Genomic DNA, 20076 nt, shown 5'->3' with positions numbered 1-20076 from the left:
CATGCTTTCATAACCAGGCACCAAGTTTTTATCTGACCTTTTCTCTCTATGCCACTCATTGTCTTCACACTGGCTCCTCATCACAACCCTTTCTTTGAGTCCTCAGAACATCAAAGTCTACAGATGATCACTGATTTCTTTATATGTTATCCCTCCATGTTGATACTTCACGCAAATGGACATGTCATATATAAAGATCATAATACCCCTTCTGCAAACATCACAGAATTTTGCGAGGTTGAAAAATAGTATTTCTGAACATAGTGTATGAAATCTCATGGTGATACATCAGTATCTCCATAACAAAGAAATTTCTCATTTTATCATTCTGAGGAGAGGTATATTTTACACCTCTACAATATATCAGCTTATATGAAAGGAATCTAATCTTCAGGGTTTCAAAAGGGACACACAACTTTAAGAAGCATTATCACTTTCAATTACAATAAGTTGTGATTCTCTATGAATGTCTATTCTACCAGTATGGTGTCTTTCTGCATTCATCTAATGTGTAATGCATAATGAATGGATGGTGTATGCTGCAATGCTTTGTAATGTATCATTGTAAGTGTCAAGGTGCTTCACAAATTCTGTTTTATACAGTAATGCTACAGTCAGACTTTATGAATCACTTAAATCAACTTCCTCTGTTAAACTCACACAACAACCTAGCTCAGCATCACAAACAATAAGTGCAGTCCTACAGGCCCTATAACATTATGTGCCTGTTTTGACATCATCTTAAATCCCTCTGTTCTTGAAGACATGGGAAGTTCTTCTTGCTCATTGTATTATCATGGGTTCTTAGAAGGCTTCTTTCTAAAGCCTAAGAAAATATAAGGTAAACCAACTACCACAATTGATATGGAACAATTAATCAATACTGCCATAAAATACAGAAATACTGAATTGAGAGGACTGAACTGTGCCAAACATTGGGGATTGGTCCCTGCAGTGTTTATCAACAACTTTGTTTATACTTGGAAACTAGCATACCAGGCATACTCTTATGAGAAAACATCACTGAACTCTGATACAAAAACTACAATGTATTCTGCATCAACTGAAATCCTACAAGGTGAATTCCTGCCTAAATTCGGTGAAATTTCCAAACAAAATATTCAGTGTGTGATAACTACATCAAATATTGTATGTATTGAAGCTTACACTTCATACCTAATACATTTGCAGTAGAGACTGTGATCTAAATGAAATAATCTTTAACAAAAAGGAGCCCCCCAAAATGCTCATAGGCCATAGCTTTAGAGGTGGTCTTTAATTCATGGTGATTACAAAAGCAAATTTGACTCTATGATCTTGATTTTGTGTCATTCCAAAGAGTTTAGAGAGCTATATTTAGTAACGAGGGCACAGACATAGAAGTCTCAAAATCACATCAAGTGAGAGCATCAAAAGGGGTTTGGTGAGGTGGAGAGAAAACTGTTTTCAACATCAAAAAGTACATCCAGGTACTTCTAGAACAAACATACTTAACTGGTCCTATTATCATGATCTGCACTGGCTGCGTTCGAAAAAAGAATGGAAGAATTCTAAAGATGTTCTGGAGCATTACATGTTGTATGTTAAAAAGAAGCGGCATGTTTTATTCTTTCCCCTCGTTCACACCAATGCTACATCTGCCAACTACACAATAGGCCAATGATCCAAGGTGTTTGATATGGATGACAAAAATACAACATGGAAGTAGACCGAGAGGGAGGATTGCCACTATCAGGAAACAACTCTGAGCTCTGAAAGAAACCTGTAAGTCTCTCTGTTAAAAACCTCTGAAAAGGCAGGCACACACTACAAGCATAAAACTAAAGGTGTTTTTCATTATGATAACAATGGGCATTGACATAATGCAACTAGATATTCTGGTTTCATCAGAAATCCTGAAAGTTGGTGACTTCTATCGTTGCTGACTTCAGGTTTTGAGCATTTGACAAAGTTAACCTGTTTTTATAAATATAAAGCAAGTCAAATTGTAAGCAGATGTTTAGATGCATCAAAAGGTAAATCTACTATTTGGAAAAATAAAAGCCTATTAACTATGAAGCAGAGACACTGGTTTCTTTCTTAGAGGAAGTCAGAATTTCATAAAAAGAGCGTACATGATGGCATAACATAAAGCAATAGATTGCTTTTAAAATACATACCAGTATTTGACTATCTTGTCTGAAAATCTTGCCAAATACATGTATCACCAAAATAATAATCCAAACATGACAACAGTTCAGTATATACAAATATAAGAATATCCATAATTTCTGTATATAGAATATTAAGCTGGCGGTGTATGACTAAGGTGTATGCAAGTTTCTCAGATAAAACATTCAGGAAAAGTTTTGAATCTCCATTTTTTTTTTTCATCATAAAGTTTGACATGACCTGTAACATCAAAGGTTTTATTTATATAAATAAAATGACTAGCTGAAATTCACATGATTACACGTTACATAATGCTTGTCTTGCCCTTGGAACCAAACATATAAAAATCCTATTTTATATTTTAGACAGATGGATCCTTCCCCCTCTCATCACACTTTGACTATATATCATTCTCACTAAGCACTTCTTTGTGTCTGTTCAAAAAGTTAATATGTGTCAATATCACATATATGTATATATACAATTGTATGTGAGTGTATATATATATATATATATATATATATATATATATATATATATATATATATATATATGTATCATATATATGTATACACATTTTCACCTGGTCCTTCATCATTCGTTTCTACTGTGCGCTGAAACGCAAGCCTTCAAATAGCATATTAGCAAAGCGGACCTGAGCAGGCAACTTGATAACTTTCATCATATTGGAAAGGGAAACTGATCTCGCCAGCCCCAGATCTGATTTCTGACAAGCCTTCACCCAGGCTCCAGCTAATGTTTTAAACGCAATCTTGTTTATGCGAGTGCATGTATTAATCATCTAACACAGTGAAGGGGAGAGAAAGAGAAGCAGGAAGGGATGAAGAGAAGGAAGGATGGACGGAGGGAAGGAGGGAGGGATGAGGGAGGGATGGAGGAAGGGATGGAGGGAGGGGAAGGAGGGAGGAAGAGAGGGATGGAGGGATAGATGGATGGAGGGATTGAGGGAAGGATTGAGGGAGGGATGGAGGGAGGGATGGAGTTAGGGATTGAGGGAGGGTTGGAGGGAGGGAGGAATGGATGGAGGGGATGGATGGAGTGAGGAAGGGATGGAGGGAGGGTGGGAGGAAGAGAGGGATAGAGGGATGGATGGATGGAGGGATTGAGGGAAGGATGGAGGGAGGGAGGGATGGAGTTAGGGATTGAGGGAGGGTTGGAGGGAGGGATGGAGGGAGGGTGGGAGGGATGAAAAGAGGGATGGATGCATATGGAAAGATAAATGGAAAGAGGGCGGGAGGAATGGAGGAGGGAGGTGACAGCACCAGTGCACACAAACACACACACTCACACACGAACATACACATCACATCCTTTATATTCACATTGTATTCTACAAAATGTATATATTGAACTTATGAGACATACAATGTTCAGTCAGAAATAGAGACACGCAATAAGAAAGAACATGATAACGAATATTCAGGTATGACAATAAAAAAAAAAAAGATTGAATAAGAATGATCATGCTAAAAAAGTGGATATTAGCATCCAGAGAAGAATGAAAAAATTGATTTATTAGATGAAATATCATATATATTATATCATAATATCATATAATAAAATACATCATCTTTCATAAGGGTAAGTGAGAGTGCCACTCTTATAAACCAAGAGAAGAAAACATGCAGACAAAATGAGTATATGAAGGGAATCGGTAGTCAGGAAGATAGAGTTAGGAAAAACTACAGAAAAAAGGGACAGGTACATGATGCAGGTTTGAGAGTGGCAGAAAGAACCGATGATGTCAAAAAATGAACATAGCAAGACTTATCAAGGCTGTGATTCTCTTTTTTAAAATGCTCTCTTTGCTCCCTTTTTTTTCAGTAAGTCAAAAGATGGACAAATCTAGATAAAGACAAAACAGAAATGGGCTGAAATTCTGACAAATTTATAAAAGCAAAGGAAGGTAAGACAGAGAGAAAGGAGATGGAGATAAAGAGAGAGAGAGAGAGAGAGAGAGGAAAAAAGAGGGAGGGGAGAGAAGGGTGACTGAGTTTACCAAGAGGATGAGTATTCATTTCACGGAGAGGTCCAAAAAGGTATAAGCTAGATTTACTTTCTTATCTGTCACCTTTTCCCTTCTCCGTTTCTTCCCTTCCTAAAGCATATAGCTGTTTGTTGTGTTTAGGTTGTTGTTTTTTTTCCCTCATGCCCTCTCTTTCCTATACATCGAGAGTGAGTCATGGAAGCCATGACGACTACAGTATTAATCACCAGGTCTGATTCACGAGGTAAAACTTATCGATGGTGGATTACTATGTGTAAAGACAAGGCTATGAATAACAATGATGACTATCATGATAAGGAGGAGGCTGATGATGACAAAATAGCAATGATGTTCATGAGAGAGATGCATACAATCATGTACTTGATGTGAAAAGAGCAAATGCACACACACACATACATGTTAGTGGCTGAGGTAATGATAAGTCATTTAATACCCCTCCCCCTTCCCCCTCTCCCCCCCCCCCCCCCAAAAAAAAAAAAAAAAATCTGACAGGGTACTAGTAGGAGGGTAATAATAAAACCTTTTGGTGGACTGCTAACAATGTGACAAAACATGAATTCAAACAAAAATGTTTGATATCTGCTGTTAGTGGAAAGCAGAAATGCATCAAGGTTAATCTTAATAAAGACATTGACAGTGAGGACAACATTGAGAAAAAAAAAAGATGTGCACATGACATAACATGCAGCAATGCTAGCAGGCAGATAGATATTAAGTGTATAGGTCAGACTTTACTCATCTATGATTCACAATGCTATGTAATGAATACATTGCAGCAATGTAGATTTATGGTCATCTCCAATAAAACTAATTGCTTCTATTCCTAATTACACATACAAACACTTACGTGCATAATACAATTCTCATTGCTCCTATAGTAATGGATTTAGTACTATTACCTTGAACAGCTAACTTTTTCTCAGCCTGACTCACACACCACCACCATGAGCTACATTAACTCTCAGACACACATGACCTCATTAATGATGAATGTACTGATATAGGGATGACAAGATCAGGTAATGTTGGTAAGTCCATGTATTCCCACTCAATAAATACTGATTAAAACCTTGACAGTAAACAGAAAATAAAAAATAAAATATCAGGGGAGTGTTTCATGAAACTTGTCAGTCACTGACAAGTGTTTTAAACTATCAAAATCCTTGTATCTGATTGGCTGAGAGAGAATTTGTTTGTGAAATCACTGACAAAACATTTGCTGAAATGCCCCAGATCTTCCAAGTACACAGTGGTCATGCAAGACAGTTCCATGTGAAGATGTCCAACATATCTTGATGCTAGAGGATGTATCCTAAGAAATCATTCATCAGTTATTGATACAGTCATAATACAGCAAAAAGTTTGTGTAAATTTGAATAAACATATTTTGGCAGTCTGAGGACAGAGTAACAACAGATTTCTCTGTATGTACAATCAAGGTCACATAGTTCTTATACAAGTCTCATTGAATTGAAAATGTTATAACTACATCTGGAATTCAATAGATATTTTGCTTATCTCCATTTGATTTCAATTTCTCTGATTTCATACAGAACAAATTTCTCCAGTCTTTCTCTTTTTTCTCTTTAATGCTTTTCTCTTTAATACTTCTGTACTCCTCACTTTGTTGATAAAAATTACCACATTACTAGAGTTCAAGAAAAAAATATTTTAGGCCTAAAAGATATTTCAGAACATCCTATCCCTGACATACTTGAGTAGATCCCTAAAATAAGGGAAAAAGTATTTATAAAATAAATAAAAATATATGAGAAAAAGTATGATAAGAGCTAAGATATAGATGCATGTCACAGGCACATGACCAGAAGCATAGGTTCAACAGTGGATTTCATTCTCATATTTTGCTGATTTTTTTTTCTGTCCTTTCTTCCTCTTGAACTACAGACAACATGGAGGATTCCTTCTTGAAAGGATATTGCAAATAGTGTTGTTCTATGAACAGGCATGCAATTTGACACAAGTACTTTAATTTTCTCCTCAATCACCAAGGCCATGGCTATGTTTCTTGGCCGATTATCTTGATGAAAATTCTCAGAAAATGCATTGCCCACTTGTAATCATTGGTAAGACTAATATATATCATCTTGGTAGAAATTCTCATCTATAAGCTCAAATTTTGAGAATCGGTTCCTGTGGGACTGAGGGGTGGATACTGAATGCTTGGCCAGTGTTATACAGCAAGTATGTATCCCAGGTGACTGGCCCCAAACTCTCATGATATGCACTACGCAATAACCACCGGTAGATCTTTGCAAACTTTCCAAATGCCTACAAATTGTAAGCCAATCATGACAACCCAGCACTCTTTTCCCTGATACAATAATCTTCTGGCTGTCCTTCGTTGTCAGAAAACAAATGGGATACATGTTAACGTGATAAGGCTCTGTTCACCTCCCGCTCCCTGTTCCTTCCATCTCTCTCTTTTTTTTTTTCTTCTTCTTCTTTGGTTCTCATCAACGCGTCTCTCTGTCTGTCTTTTTTTTATGTCAATGCATTTTTAACTATATTTCTTCAATCCACCAGTCAATAACCCTTAGTGATTATGTTCTTCTCGTCCACACGAAAATCAATCCACTCTGACCCTCCATGGCAACTCCAGGTAAAATCATCCCGTTTTGAGCCCTATCGCTTACATGAAATCCCCATTTTAATCGCAGCTATATTGAAGGCTCCTGATCGGCTTTCCCTCCAGATGAGACGACATAATCCAACACAGACTATCAAACGTGTCGGATGAGCATAAATAATTGCCAACTGACCTATTTCAGTGTACGGTCATTGTTGTCCACCCTGAAATTTGCTCTTTCTTCTGGTTGCCAGATTAAGAGGTTGGAAGGGAGGCACTAATAAAGGAGGGGGTTCAGGGAAGGGGCAGTATAGTGCTTAACAATATCGATGGGCCATATTGAAATAAATAGGAGTCTCACAAACTTCCTCTTTTTTCATCTCAGTCTTTGCAGTTTGGCAATGAGCTAAACACAAGATGTTTAATTGACTGCAAAGCATACAAGTGTTATTAATTTTTATACAGAAAGGCTGTTGCATGTCTGTATATGAAAACGAATGACTGAAATGTGAGATATGTAAATCAGATAACATATTTACAGCAATTAAAAGACGTTTCTCAAATCTAATCGTCTACGTACACCTAATTGGGAAGCATCTGATAACTTGATTTAACAAGATACGACTGACCATATTCATACTGAAGTATAACATACATTACCATCCACATTTTATACATATTCCACAAATCCTTACACACACATGCAAAGTTTCTCCCCAATAATCTAAACTTTTCCCAAATACTTTTCCAAGGGGAATGCAAAAAGTTTCTGCATTTTCTCATCAAAGCTAGTTTCCTTCCAGCCCCTGCTTAAATGTCTGTTAAGATATTATTTGAAATGCTGCTCAAATGATACCGCCCGACAGAGCGGCCGTGCACTAATGCCACTTTTGGAAGATGAGCTGATCTTTATGGCAAAACCTTGGACATGAGATCTTGGCTTGCGTCCGAAAAAGCTACAGCTGGGCGACAAACAAGAGATTCCTTACTGATCTGCGACAGTTTCCTGTTTTAATGCTGGGCAAGAGATACTGTAAGAAGATTCCTTCTTTCTCTCTATCTGTTTCTTTCTCTCTTTTGTCTCTCTTCCTCTCTTAACATGTGCTTTATTGAGGGAGTGGGAAGAGGTGAGTTGGCTTTGACAGGTTCACAAATGGATACCTGCCTTTCCAATGCCTTTGAACAACAGTGATAAATGATTGTGGGTTTTATGTTGCTGACGCATCCAAGAATAGTTGACAGTGGAGCGAGACTATCATGGATTAGAGTGAATGCAAGTCAAGGCCTGCGATGCAAGAGACACAAGCCAATGTATGGAATAATGGGAAAACTTCATGCTTCATCGCCCTTCATTACCATCCCACATTAAGAATGCAAAAAAATAAATAATGATTCCTATGTGTCCTAAGCTTACATTATGCAAGAAAATCAAAGTTTGTAGAATGAAAAACTTTATCAAGTTTACATTTCATCATGATGAAATAGGTACATTTCAAAACCCACTACCATCTTTCTTTAATAAAAACATGAAAATGAAATAAAAAATGATTCTTACTGCTGGCCTTACCCTGAAGAGTTATGCTTGCCATTCCACATTTTGCTTCCTAATTTACTTGGCTGGCTTCCAGCTTCATCATCATGCTTATGGTGCATCATCAGGGCAGGTTTAGACCCCGTGGGATCATTCTGGTTGCAGCAGTCTCTACAGAGGGAGCGGTCTCCCTCCGGGTTTCCACACACAATGTCAGTCGTTGTGCCCCCTACGACATCTTCCTTGCCCATGGCCAGCCGCGCTCGTTCATGCCTCTTGCGATGGGCTCTGAAGTCTGAGTAGAGCAAGAAGGAGAGGCCACACTCCTCACACTTGTGCCGGTTTCCTGTCATCAGGTCCATGATGGCAGATGACTGAAGTATGCTAGCTTCTTCAGGTGCTGCTTCCCCAATGTGGGTGATTTCTGATTGGCCAGGAGTGCCAGGCCTCTGTTGAGGTGCCAGTGATGTGGGTGTCTTGAGAATCTTTGGGTTGGATAGGTCTAGAACCATTCTGTTGGCTCTCAGCATCTTAGGGTCAGGACCACCTTGCTGTAGGTCACATTCTCTCTTTAGTACTGTCAGTTCACTGAGTGGCCGCCTCTCTAGAAGAGTGCGCAACTTGCTGTTGTTGAGGATTGATTCAGGCGTTGCTGAGTTGTTGTGTGTTGAAGGAGTTGTACCATCAATGAGTTCCTGGGTAATTCGGTCCTGCTGGTTCTCCATCTTGCGCACCTGTTTTTGTTGTTGTTGGATGCGGCGCTCCAGCATTTGCAGCATACCCATAAGCTCTTGCTTGTTTTGACCATTCTTTTCTGCTCCATTGGTGAGCATCTGCTTTAATGTCGTTGGTCTCTCTGATTCCTTATCCACATCATATTTACTTCCCCGAGCAGCATGTGTGTGGCGATGATGTGTTAAGTCAGATATCAAGTCAAATCCTTTTCCACAAATATTGCATTTGTACTTCTTCTCAAAGACATCATGGTGCCGCACACGTTGATGCGTCTGGATTTGACGTAACTTCTTGAAGAAATCCCCACAAAGGCCACATCTATAGGAGCCGGGTGTCCCCTTGCGCTTACCTCTAACCCTCTTGGGTGAACCATCCTCACCCTTTGCAAAGGCAGCTTTGCAGTCAGGATGCTCCGCAACATGAGCTACTAAATATGCTTCAGTGGGAAACACACTACGGCACTTCAGGCAAGGATACGTCTCGGGGCCATGGATAGTCTCATGCTGCCTTTGGTGATCTCTATCACTGAAGGCTTTACCACAAATGCCACACTTGAATGGTTTCTCTCCACTGTGGATACGCTGCCAGTGCCTCTTCAGGTGGCACTTGCGCCTGAAGGCCTGGTGACACTCAGCACACTCAAAAGGCCGCTCATTGCTGTGGGTTCTCCTGTGCCTCATCAGCTGGCTTGCATGCTGGAATGTCATATTGCAAATTGGACAGGCATGGATTTCTGTGACAAGACTGCCATTCTCATTTATGACCAGTGCTTCGCCTGTCAGAGTAAAGAACTCTCCGTTGGAGGGTAGCAGGCTGCCAGTCACTGGACTGATGATGGTGTGACCATTCTCAAGTGGCTGGGTGGCAGGGATCTGATACCTCATGTCCAAGACTTCACTATCAGTGCTACCAGTGTCTCTCATCAAGTCAACAGGAATGGGGATAGGTATCTGAAGTGGGATGGAAGCATGGCCAGGAACAACAGCTTCATCCCCTTGTTTCCTCTCAGCATCAGCAAGGCCCTTGTCTTCATTCTCTGCTCCAACTCGACATATGTGCTTTCTCAAACTGGACTTGGAAATGTAACGCTTCTTGCACACCTTGCATGGATAGAAATTCTCCCCTGCCTCTCCATCCATTGGTTGGCTGGGGCTGCTTTCTGATCCCGTCTCCTCCTCATCGTACATCTTGTCTTCATCATCCTCGTCATCCTGACTCCCATCAGCGCCCTCTGTCTCCAGCTCTCGACAGTGCATTATCGTCCCATCAACAATATTATATCTTCTCACCTCTTTGAACATGGCTGCGTCATCCTCATTTGGTCCCACCCTGCTCAGAAACTTTCTCCCCTCCAAGTCTCTACAACCATTCTCTTTCAGTTTCAAGTATTCAAGAACCTTTGGCATCTTCTCTGGTTGCGTACCCGTATGTCCTTTCTCACTCCCATTGGCAAGTCCTGCTATTTCAGTACTAGCTTGTTGCACTGCCTGCATCTTCAGCACAGCGGCATCTGCAGGATCGAAACCCTCAATGCACTTCCTGAAGTCATCTAGTATGCTGCCGGAGTCACCCATGGTTGACGATGACGAAGATGCACCTCCATCTTTGTCATCATCTTTAATGTCTGCAAGAACACAGAAAACAAACCACAATAAGACTTGAGAAGAAAGAAACAACTGCATACTTCAAAATGTTACATGATCTTGTATGGTATCTTTCTGATGAGAATGTCGTATTATTTTAGCAATCATAAATGTGTTGTTATCTATATGTAAATTTGCTTAGATAAATTACCTTGCAGCTGTGTTATTTTGATCATGATATAGTATTGAACTCAAATCCTCAAAAATGTCCTGCCACTCTAGAAACTACTCCATCCTAAAACCTGAATTTATTATTTTCACTAAAGCTGAATAAAATGTGATACACTGTCATCTGTTTGCAAGCCATCTCAAGAATCTGCAACTGTCAGTTTGCAAGTTACCGGTAGCACATAGAGACATGGGAAAACAAATGCATCTACTGCTTCATTGCATGGCCACAGGTGAAAAATTCAGCTCAAATTTATATCAATTGTTGGCATCAAACACCCTGCCTCCCATCTGCCCTGACACCTAAGTGGCATGTCACAATATAATCTTGCTCAAAAAGTAACATTTCAGAAGGAGGCAATATTCTGGCAAGCCCCTCTGGATGATAGCCTGTCGCAGTGTCACATTCAGCAGCAAAGAGGCTCTCCAGAATGGGGAAAAATGAGGGAAATGATGAGTCTCTCTTTCCCTCGCTTTCTCGGCAGAGAGCTGACATGCGGGATGTTAAAAAGGTCTTTCTGTCTACTGCAACCAGAATTGCAATCTCACACTGGGCGAAGCTCACATCCCTTGGGGCTTCTGATATGGTTGTGATAGTTGTGCAATCTTTAGTTGTTATTGTATGGAACAAGCAGGTCTGGACACTTCAAGAATCATTCTACTGCCCCAAGGCTCCTCCAGATTCACTGTGGCACTTTGAAACCCCATAGAAGTCACATGACTGCACATCAAGACAATGATGCAAACATGGGGCCATCAAAGTAGCAACCTTGACAATATCTATATGAAGATACCAGAATGCTTGGGGGCAGCTAATAACTATTTAGAGGGCAAGTGTGCAGATCATGAAATCAGATATCAAAATCTGTGATGAAGAGATGCTGCACATGATTCACCTTTTAATGGAGAGCCTACAAATAATGTCATATTACATCCAATTCTAAATCAATTCCACAGCATATGCCACACTGTTGATGAATTGGTTGAATCAAGTTAATGCAGAAAAAGTTCATATTACTCTTTTTTTTTACCTCCTGTCTTTAAATATCAGGATCCAACTTTGTTCACTTAACCAACATATAAGAAAGCAACCTGAGATTCACTGACATGCTACAATTCACTGAACAAAATATTGCTCACAAAAAGAGCCATCTGCAACCTAGACCCTGTCAGTATGACCTTTGACCTGGAGTGACTAGAGAGGCTGCTGAATTCTTTGCTGCAAGTCATTTCCAGTAATTGGTCGATTCAACGAGTAATTTAGTTTCATTTTCTATGTCATTAGCTGGCAGACAAATTTATTAACATTATGTTTCCCTTAAGACATATGAGACATACGTATGTATTACACAGCATACATGCCATAAACAGTCTTGAAACAACTGTGCTGATGACTTTAAAGTTATAATATCCACTAATTTAATTAATTAGGGTCATTTGATGACCAGATGTCATTCATTTCTTCCTTCTGAATGACATTCTTTGTCACTCAAGGATTGTTCTTTACTCTGGGACATGTCTATTTGGGTCAAACTGGAAACCAGAATTCAGAACCATGTTGGAACAATTGTATTTGATTCAGATGTTGACCGACATCCTTACATATTTGATATCTTGACAACAGAAATCACTGGTCTGTGCATCAATCACTACATGACAAGATAAACTGTAAGAACCTTGTGTACAAATCTTTCTCAAACTATCTGCCTATCTTCAACTTTTCTGTCAACCTCTGTCTAAAGGGTATATCAATAGAAACAAAATCCATTATTAGACCTGATCTGCCAGATGACAATACCAATTCATACACATATGGAAACTCATCTTCTAACCTGATATAGCTTTCTTAGATTCTCTCATAATATCATTGTGTTCATTTCCACTGCTTTGATACCCTTTAATATTTCCTGAAAATAATGTTCAGGTTGACTTTGATCAGAAGAATAAAGTCAAACAACTGGAAATGTAAAGGTGTCATTCCCATCAGAAACAAATGAAAAAAAAAATACAGAATTTTAATACTTAACTGTTTTTTTTTTCTTTTTGCAGAAATTATTTTAGTCAATCACGTATGTATATTAGACAAAGAAATACTGTCTTAACTACCCCATTTACTCATGCATAACAATACTAAAGCACTCTTTTTTGTATAATATTTAAGCTTTAAGCTGTTTTTTTTTTCAATATTAACATTTTACCAACTATCTCAGCCATTAATTTGACCCGCTCTCATTCACACTGTTGATGGACAGAGATATTTGGCAAGGCATTGTGTACTCAATCTCAGATATGTCCGTCAAGTAGAAGTGGTAACTCCTTCACAAAGGTTGAAGTGCTGAATAGTTAAAACTCTAGAACAATTTTTTATTACTTCTTGTTCTTAAATTTGCAACAAAAGGGGATTGCAAAAAATAAACAAAATTGCATGTAAAAAACGTAAGGAAGTGCAAAAGTAAAATGCATGTGAATAGTTTCATCAACATGATGCACTGAATGCCAGTGGCAATTTGCCAAAGTTTCATGATGTGAAAAAGGCCATCAGCCCCAATTCGTGAAAGTTTCATGCCACAAATGTTTCTGATTTTACAGTATACTGTGACTTTTATCAAACTGTCTTGGAGGGCATTGTCATGAGCTGACAACGTTATCGGTCTGTGAGGGATTTTTGGCCTTTTTTCACCCTATTCCAATTCTGGGAAATCATGAAAAAAAAAACTATCAAATTTATGCCTCTCTTAATTTCAATCTAATTTTAATGAAACTTTTACTCTTGTGTTCAGTGATCTCACTCTTATTTATCACAGGATTTTTCTTTTCACTTAAAGATGGTTAAATGCAACTTTTTTTACAGTATTCTGAAAACAAACTATTTGAGCATAATAAATTGAACAAACTGCTCAACAGTTAAGTGTATTACAGTGAAATAAAGATATTATACAAGCCAACAGTATTCAAGGAAAAAGTGATTACACATCTATCCTAATCACTAGGAAAAGAAAACATAGATATTGGGGTCTTAGCTCTGGCAGACATTAACTTAGGTGAACATCTAAATAATGATAGGCTAAATAAAGCTTGAGCAATTATACAGTATACTATACCACTCCCTCCATTTAACCCCAACATTTTACAAGTTAATTCAATACTTTCTAATTTTGCAGCAGTTACTGTCTTGATCTATCTCCATCTCTCCAAACTAAGCTTTGTTTCTCCTTTGTCTGCCTGTCAGTATGAATATGTTCATTTCTTCTTTTTTCATCTTTCTCTTTTTCTTTCTCATGTTTCTCGTCAACTGCATGGAATCAGCTATGGCCTGTCAACAACAAGCGAAATTTACCACTTGGTATTTCAGGTATGATAAATTGAAGGTGGAATCGGATACCTAACCTACACAGCAAGTATGCTGGGCATGTCAAGCTCTCTTCACACTGTGCAATAGGCTAGTCTTGATACCTAAATGAACAAACACCACCTGAAATTTAAACTGGCAGATGATTTTCACCCCCTCTCTCCCAGATCAAGGCAGGCAGGTCTCTAGCTCTGCACTAGAATTGAGTTGATAAAGGTTCTCCTTAATGCAAGTATATGTAGCTGCTAGTTTGTTATCTCATCAATAGAAAAAATCCATCAATTTCTCTCTATTTTTCTAAAAAATGAAGACTTGAAAAATGAAATGGTTCAAATGGATGATTAGAAATGACTTTCATAAAGAGGTACCTTAGGTACACTGTATACACCAAATATCTAATGAGGTATTCATTTTCATAAATCTTGTAAGTCAGGTGCTATCCATGACTAACACATAAAGACATTAAGTCTAATCATGACATGAATGCAATTTGCACACTCAAAACAAGGTGCATGATAATACAGTTTAGCAGGTCAAAGTCTTGACACACCTACTATGTGATTGGATGCACACATTTCTTCCTGAAAAACTGAAAATAAGTGAATGATACCAATTTCTCAAGCCATTGCTGTACTCCACGATTGTGAATGTAACTACTCACAAAACTGTCGGAAAGTTCTGATTCACGAAGAAGTACTGGTAGACTTACTAAATATATGGTGTACTGTATACGCCATATATGTCGCGAGTCTAAATTTTCGCGAATCGAGACTTCCCGACGATTTCGCAAGTGGTTAAATTCGCGATCGTGGAGTCCTGTACAAAACGGAGAAATGTGTAAGCGTACGTCGCATTCATATCATGATCAGAGTCAATATTTTTGCGTGTTTTTAATTTCGCGAATAGTAGCTGACTCGCGAAAATAAAAACCTCGCGAAATATTCGGCGTATACAGTATACAGTAAAATAATCACCATGATGTTGTAGCAACTCTTCATTTTCCCACAATGTAGACTGGTAAATAGAGCAGTTCACTGTCAAACTTCATGCATACCTTTCTTATAAAGGCCTTTACTGACACAAGAAAGCTTGCTTAAAGGACAAGTTCACATTCATAAACATAAGGATTGAGAGAATGCAGCAATATCAGTAGAACACATCAGTGAAAGTTTGAGGAAAATTGGACAATCGATGCAAAAGTTATGAATTTTTAAAATTTTTGTGTTGGAACCGCTGGATGAGGAGACTACTAAGGCTCATGATGTCATATGAGTACAACTGTACAAAGAAAATGTAAAGAAAATTCAACATATTTTCACTTTTTTTCACATAATAGAAGAGCACTTGACTTGCCTCTTTCTTAAGGAAATGGGAATGATATTACCCATAACATATGTCAGTAACGAGTCAAAGGAATGTGTACTTTTTTCAAAAGATGAAATGTTGTGAAATTCTCTTTATATTTTCCTTATATTGTTGTACGCATGTGACATCATACACTGCAGTAGTCTTCTCATCCAGCGGTGACTGCACAAAAACTTTAAAAATTCATAACTTTTGAACGGATTGTCTGATTTTCCTCGAACTTTCAACGATGTGTTCTACTAATATTGCTACATTCTCTCAATCCTCATGTTAATGAAGGTGAACTTGTCCTTTAAGGGCCTATCTCATTGGAGGAGATGTCACCGTGACTCGTGCGACTCAAAAAAAAAAGAAAAAGAAAAAAAGAATGGCTTGCACTCTCATCAAGAAGACGACCCCACGGCGACTTCTAAGATGTCTCCAAAAGTGATAACTTATTCGTCTGGAAGTTGTGGAGACATCTCCAAGATGTTTTCACAGTCATGGAGACATCTCCGTGACATCTCTGGTTGGTCACAAATGGGTCTCTGCAAGGTATCAGCAATGTCTCAGAGACCTCAAGGACAAGATTAGTCTCTTCGACTTGGCTGTGACTCAGGAGAAATCTCCGAGAACAGTTGAAGACTGGAAAAAGTCTCCATAAAATGTTGGATCCTCTCCAGACTCCCCAGAGACCAGGCTAGTCTCCAGGAGACATTGCAGTAACATCTCTGCAACCACTTCAAGACCAGGGAGACTCAAGTCCCGACCAGGTTGCCACCTAGTCTCCAAGCAAAGGAGATACCCACCATCAGGCTCCCCCTACATTACAACAACTAATGCATACAGATTGCAAACTGAAATCTAAGTATTGGATGAATTGAGTATGTACAGTTGCATGGAATTGCTTGTTACTTGGTCCATCAAGAAATATCAATAGACTGGAATACCACAGTAAATTAGTAACCTTTCACATTCAGCAACAGCCTGTAGACAAGGGGCACTTTGAGCCACTTTTTTACCTGATGCCATTTCATATCATGGGGGCACTGTGGTATAGTGGATAAGAGTCTTGACTCCCAAACAGAGGGCCTGAGTTCGATTCCAACCCAGTGCCTTGGACAAGAAGCTTTTACCCAACATGTCCCTCTCAACCCAGGTGTATAAATGTATATTCAGCTTTAACTTCACAACATATCTTTCATGATGCATGATGCATGCAAGACCCTCATAAATGAAAGTGACATCTTGGGAGGGGCAAGTTGGTTTTCAAACACTATATACAGAGCAAGTTCACCTTGATGTATAGGGTCTCAAACAGAGCACATGATTTCTCAAAAATAGGGAAGGGCATTTAGCATTCATGGTCAATAATCTTTGAACATAATAGCTAACTTAACGGTCATATATCCATTTTGCATGGTTGAAGTATAATATCTCCCAACATCAAGTATGAAATCTTACAGTAATACACCCCAGAGTTAAAGGCATGATTTACCATTTGCAGAAGAAACAACAAGCCAGCATTTGTGCTTTAAAATGGTTCTAAAATGAGAGTTAGGGATAGAAACAACCACTGTAAAAATTTGAATCGGTATAATTGATGTTAAGTATTGTTAAATGCACAAAATGTGAACAATAGTTGTAATAAAAATGTTTCAGACTAAACTGTCTACAGTTACAGTTTAATGTAAAAAATAGTGATATCTCCTCATATTTTAGGCTATATTGCAAAAATGTTGAATGGTAGGATGTGATACAACAGAGCTACACATATGCATCAAATGTGATATCTTTAAAGAAATAAATCACTGCTCCCAAAGGTAAACAGGACCTTTAAGATTTAAAACAAAAACGAAAAATTAATCCCATGTCACTCAAGAATACGCTCCCCTTTTGTACAATGAATAATGACTGGAATTTTTTCAGGGTCCAAATGAATTCACTGGAAATGTATGATATTGCTTCCCCTTCAATCATAAGGAAGTTTCCAGTTTTATTATACTGTATACTGAGGACAGTTTGAATTACCAACCTCAAGACATACGTGTACGTAGTTATCTACCTCTATGATATATCAGCTTAATGAAATGGGATCTTGTTTTCGTGATTGTAAAGGGGACATAAAAACTTTAAGTGATACAGAAAAGAGGAAGTTTGTGAAAAATTGGATACAAGCTAGAGTTCCTAGAGATTGGTTGTAAAGTCAAGTGATGAGTAAAGATCGTGCTTCTTAAACCTTTAAAAAAAAAAATCATATTGATATTACTGTAATGCTGTTGCAAATTTTCTTTCTTTTTGTGTACAAAAATAACAGAACCAGAATATGAAGTATGAATGTTGCTATTAATTTCTGTACTGTTCTCTATAGAAATGTACAGACATATATCTCTATATGCACTGGGAAGATTCTGGATAAAGATGTCTCCTTCACGAAAATGTAAATTTGGTGACATTCCAACACAAAATAAACATGCACTTGTACAGAGTAATGACACAGTCACGTGACTATGCAGCACTAGATGACTTACTGACAGCCGTAATGGTTGCAGCTTGCATGAAGTTTGTGCAATTACAAATATAGTGACATTTTCCAGGCTGCACTGCCATTATTTCACTGCATACACTGAACACCAAATTTTTCTTGGTGACATTCTCAATTTACTTTCTCATCACATTGATATCACTGTTTGTCAGAGTAATGCCACTTAGGAATTAAAAGATGATTTAGAACACAATTCATATCATCTGCAGTTTCATGGTTGTACCTCTAATAATTTACTGGCAATAATCTAATTCCAACTGTCCTTTTCAACTGAACAGTAAAATTTTCTTCGCTGACAGGTTGATCAATTTTCAGAGTATTGAATCTGATAGATGGCAGAATATGACAGCCTAGGGATCTAAGATTTTATAGCAAGGAAAATATGTTTACAGATAGATTCCGCCATGAAAACAAAAGCCTTTTGAATTACAGAGGTAGGCAGGAATGCTTTCACTCAAATCTATGTAAGACACACCACCAATTCTGACTTTCTGAAAATTAAGAGCCAGCAAAATATGTCTTTGCTACCGTAATTTCAAGCACAAATTCAAACTGCTGCTAAACTACTATCCATGAAAAAAATTAATAAGCTGAGACAAAAGCTTCCTTGCGCAGATAATTCCCAAACATGACACTGCAATTTGCTTAGGGGGCAACAGGATTAGGCAATTTTTCTTCAGTGTTATATTCAATAGGAGATAGAAACTAAATGACTCAATTTCTCACATTCTGTTCAGAGCTCAAGTTAGAATTACACTTGCATGGGTTGTCAACACCTTGTCAGCTCTTACAAAAGATGGAAAATTTGAAAGCAGCCACAACTTTTTTACTACATATCATGATGCATCCACTGATACTGCAAAATTACACGTAATATCCCTTAATTGCAACACTTATACCAGTATTTCTTTACATAATGCAGATATAAATCCATTTGATTTCCAAAATTAAAATTGACAAGTTAATCTGGTAATGTCCGGTGGGACTTATGAAATCAAGGAATCATACCACGTCTTGATGCGATCGAATCAATGCCAGTGAGAAGAGATGGAATGATGGGGAAACCCGCTCATCACGCAGAAATCAACAGAAATGTAATTATTGATAATGATACTGGGACTGAAATTGCAGCCCACGTTGAGTTGAGGGGTACCCTAACCTCTCAACCTGTCGGTTCCGAAATGGAGTTTTGGAAGACTTTCCAAAGTATCTTTGGCATATAATTTGATTCACTTGTTTCAGAAAAGTCATTAATACATTCATTTCTGAGTGAAAATAACTATCAGTTTTTCAACTCTGCTTTTCACAAAGATATGATCAATCAATTTCACATTTCTCAATTATGGTCTCACGCCCAGTGCAGGGGATGACAGTGGATATTTCTTGCGATGCAGGGAAGGCTTTTTTTCTCTTCCTTCCCCATCTCCAGTGATAAGTCAATGCCCGGCCCCTGGCGAGTCCACACGGGATCATGCGATACCCTTCGGGGAACGATTCCTTCCTTGGCATAGGCAATTACATGACACAGGACACAAGGGATGGGTAGTCGCAGTTGGGTTGTGCATATCGTTTTTCCTTTTATTTATGAACAAATTCGACTATCGGTGACTTTTCCCCCGCAACTGATTTAGGTGATGGGATCCGGGCGTCTTCTCCCTTCCCCCCTCAAGGGAGCCTATCCCTTGCCCTGGCTGCGCATTCAAGTCGACTTCGACTTGAAACATTAACGAGGATGAGAGGAAGAGCATATAGAGATGATGAAGACCCTTTTTTTATATTTCCTGTCTCTGTCCTTCTCTTTTTCTGTCTCTCTCTCTCCTCAACGTTTTTGGAAATGATGAAGAAATTTTACAATATCTGTTGCAGTGGGATGGAGTTTAGTGTTCCCTTCCTCATTACAGAGGTCTGGGAGAGCGAACGAGTATTTGATGCTGCGATCGGGTCGGCTTTCCGGGCTAACATAATCACGTTCCATGCTCGACTTACAACAAACC

The 20076-nt window shown here is 38.5% G+C and overlaps 1 protein-coding gene across 1 annotated transcript in view; it reads right to left on the bottom strand.

The window, feature by feature from the left end:
* LOC140227109 (uncharacterized) overlaps positions 1-20076 on the bottom strand; it is a 73107-nt gene that overhangs the window by 6893 nt on the left and 46138 nt on the right. The window contains exon 2 of the mRNA XM_072307540.1: positions 8335-10657. Coding sequence (XP_072163641.1) covers positions 8335-10657 — 2323 coding nt within the window. The remainder of the gene's footprint in view (positions 1-8334; positions 10658-20076) is intronic.

The sequence above is a fragment of the Diadema setosum genome, chromosome 4 (assembly GCF_964275005.1).
Source record: "Diadema setosum chromosome 4, eeDiaSeto1, whole genome shotgun sequence".
Lineage (NCBI taxonomy): Eukaryota > Metazoa > Echinodermata > Echinoidea > Diadematoida > Diadematidae > Diadema > Diadema setosum.
The sequence above is the reverse complement of the archived record's forward strand: the minus strand, read 5'-3'. Positions and strand labels throughout refer to the sequence as shown.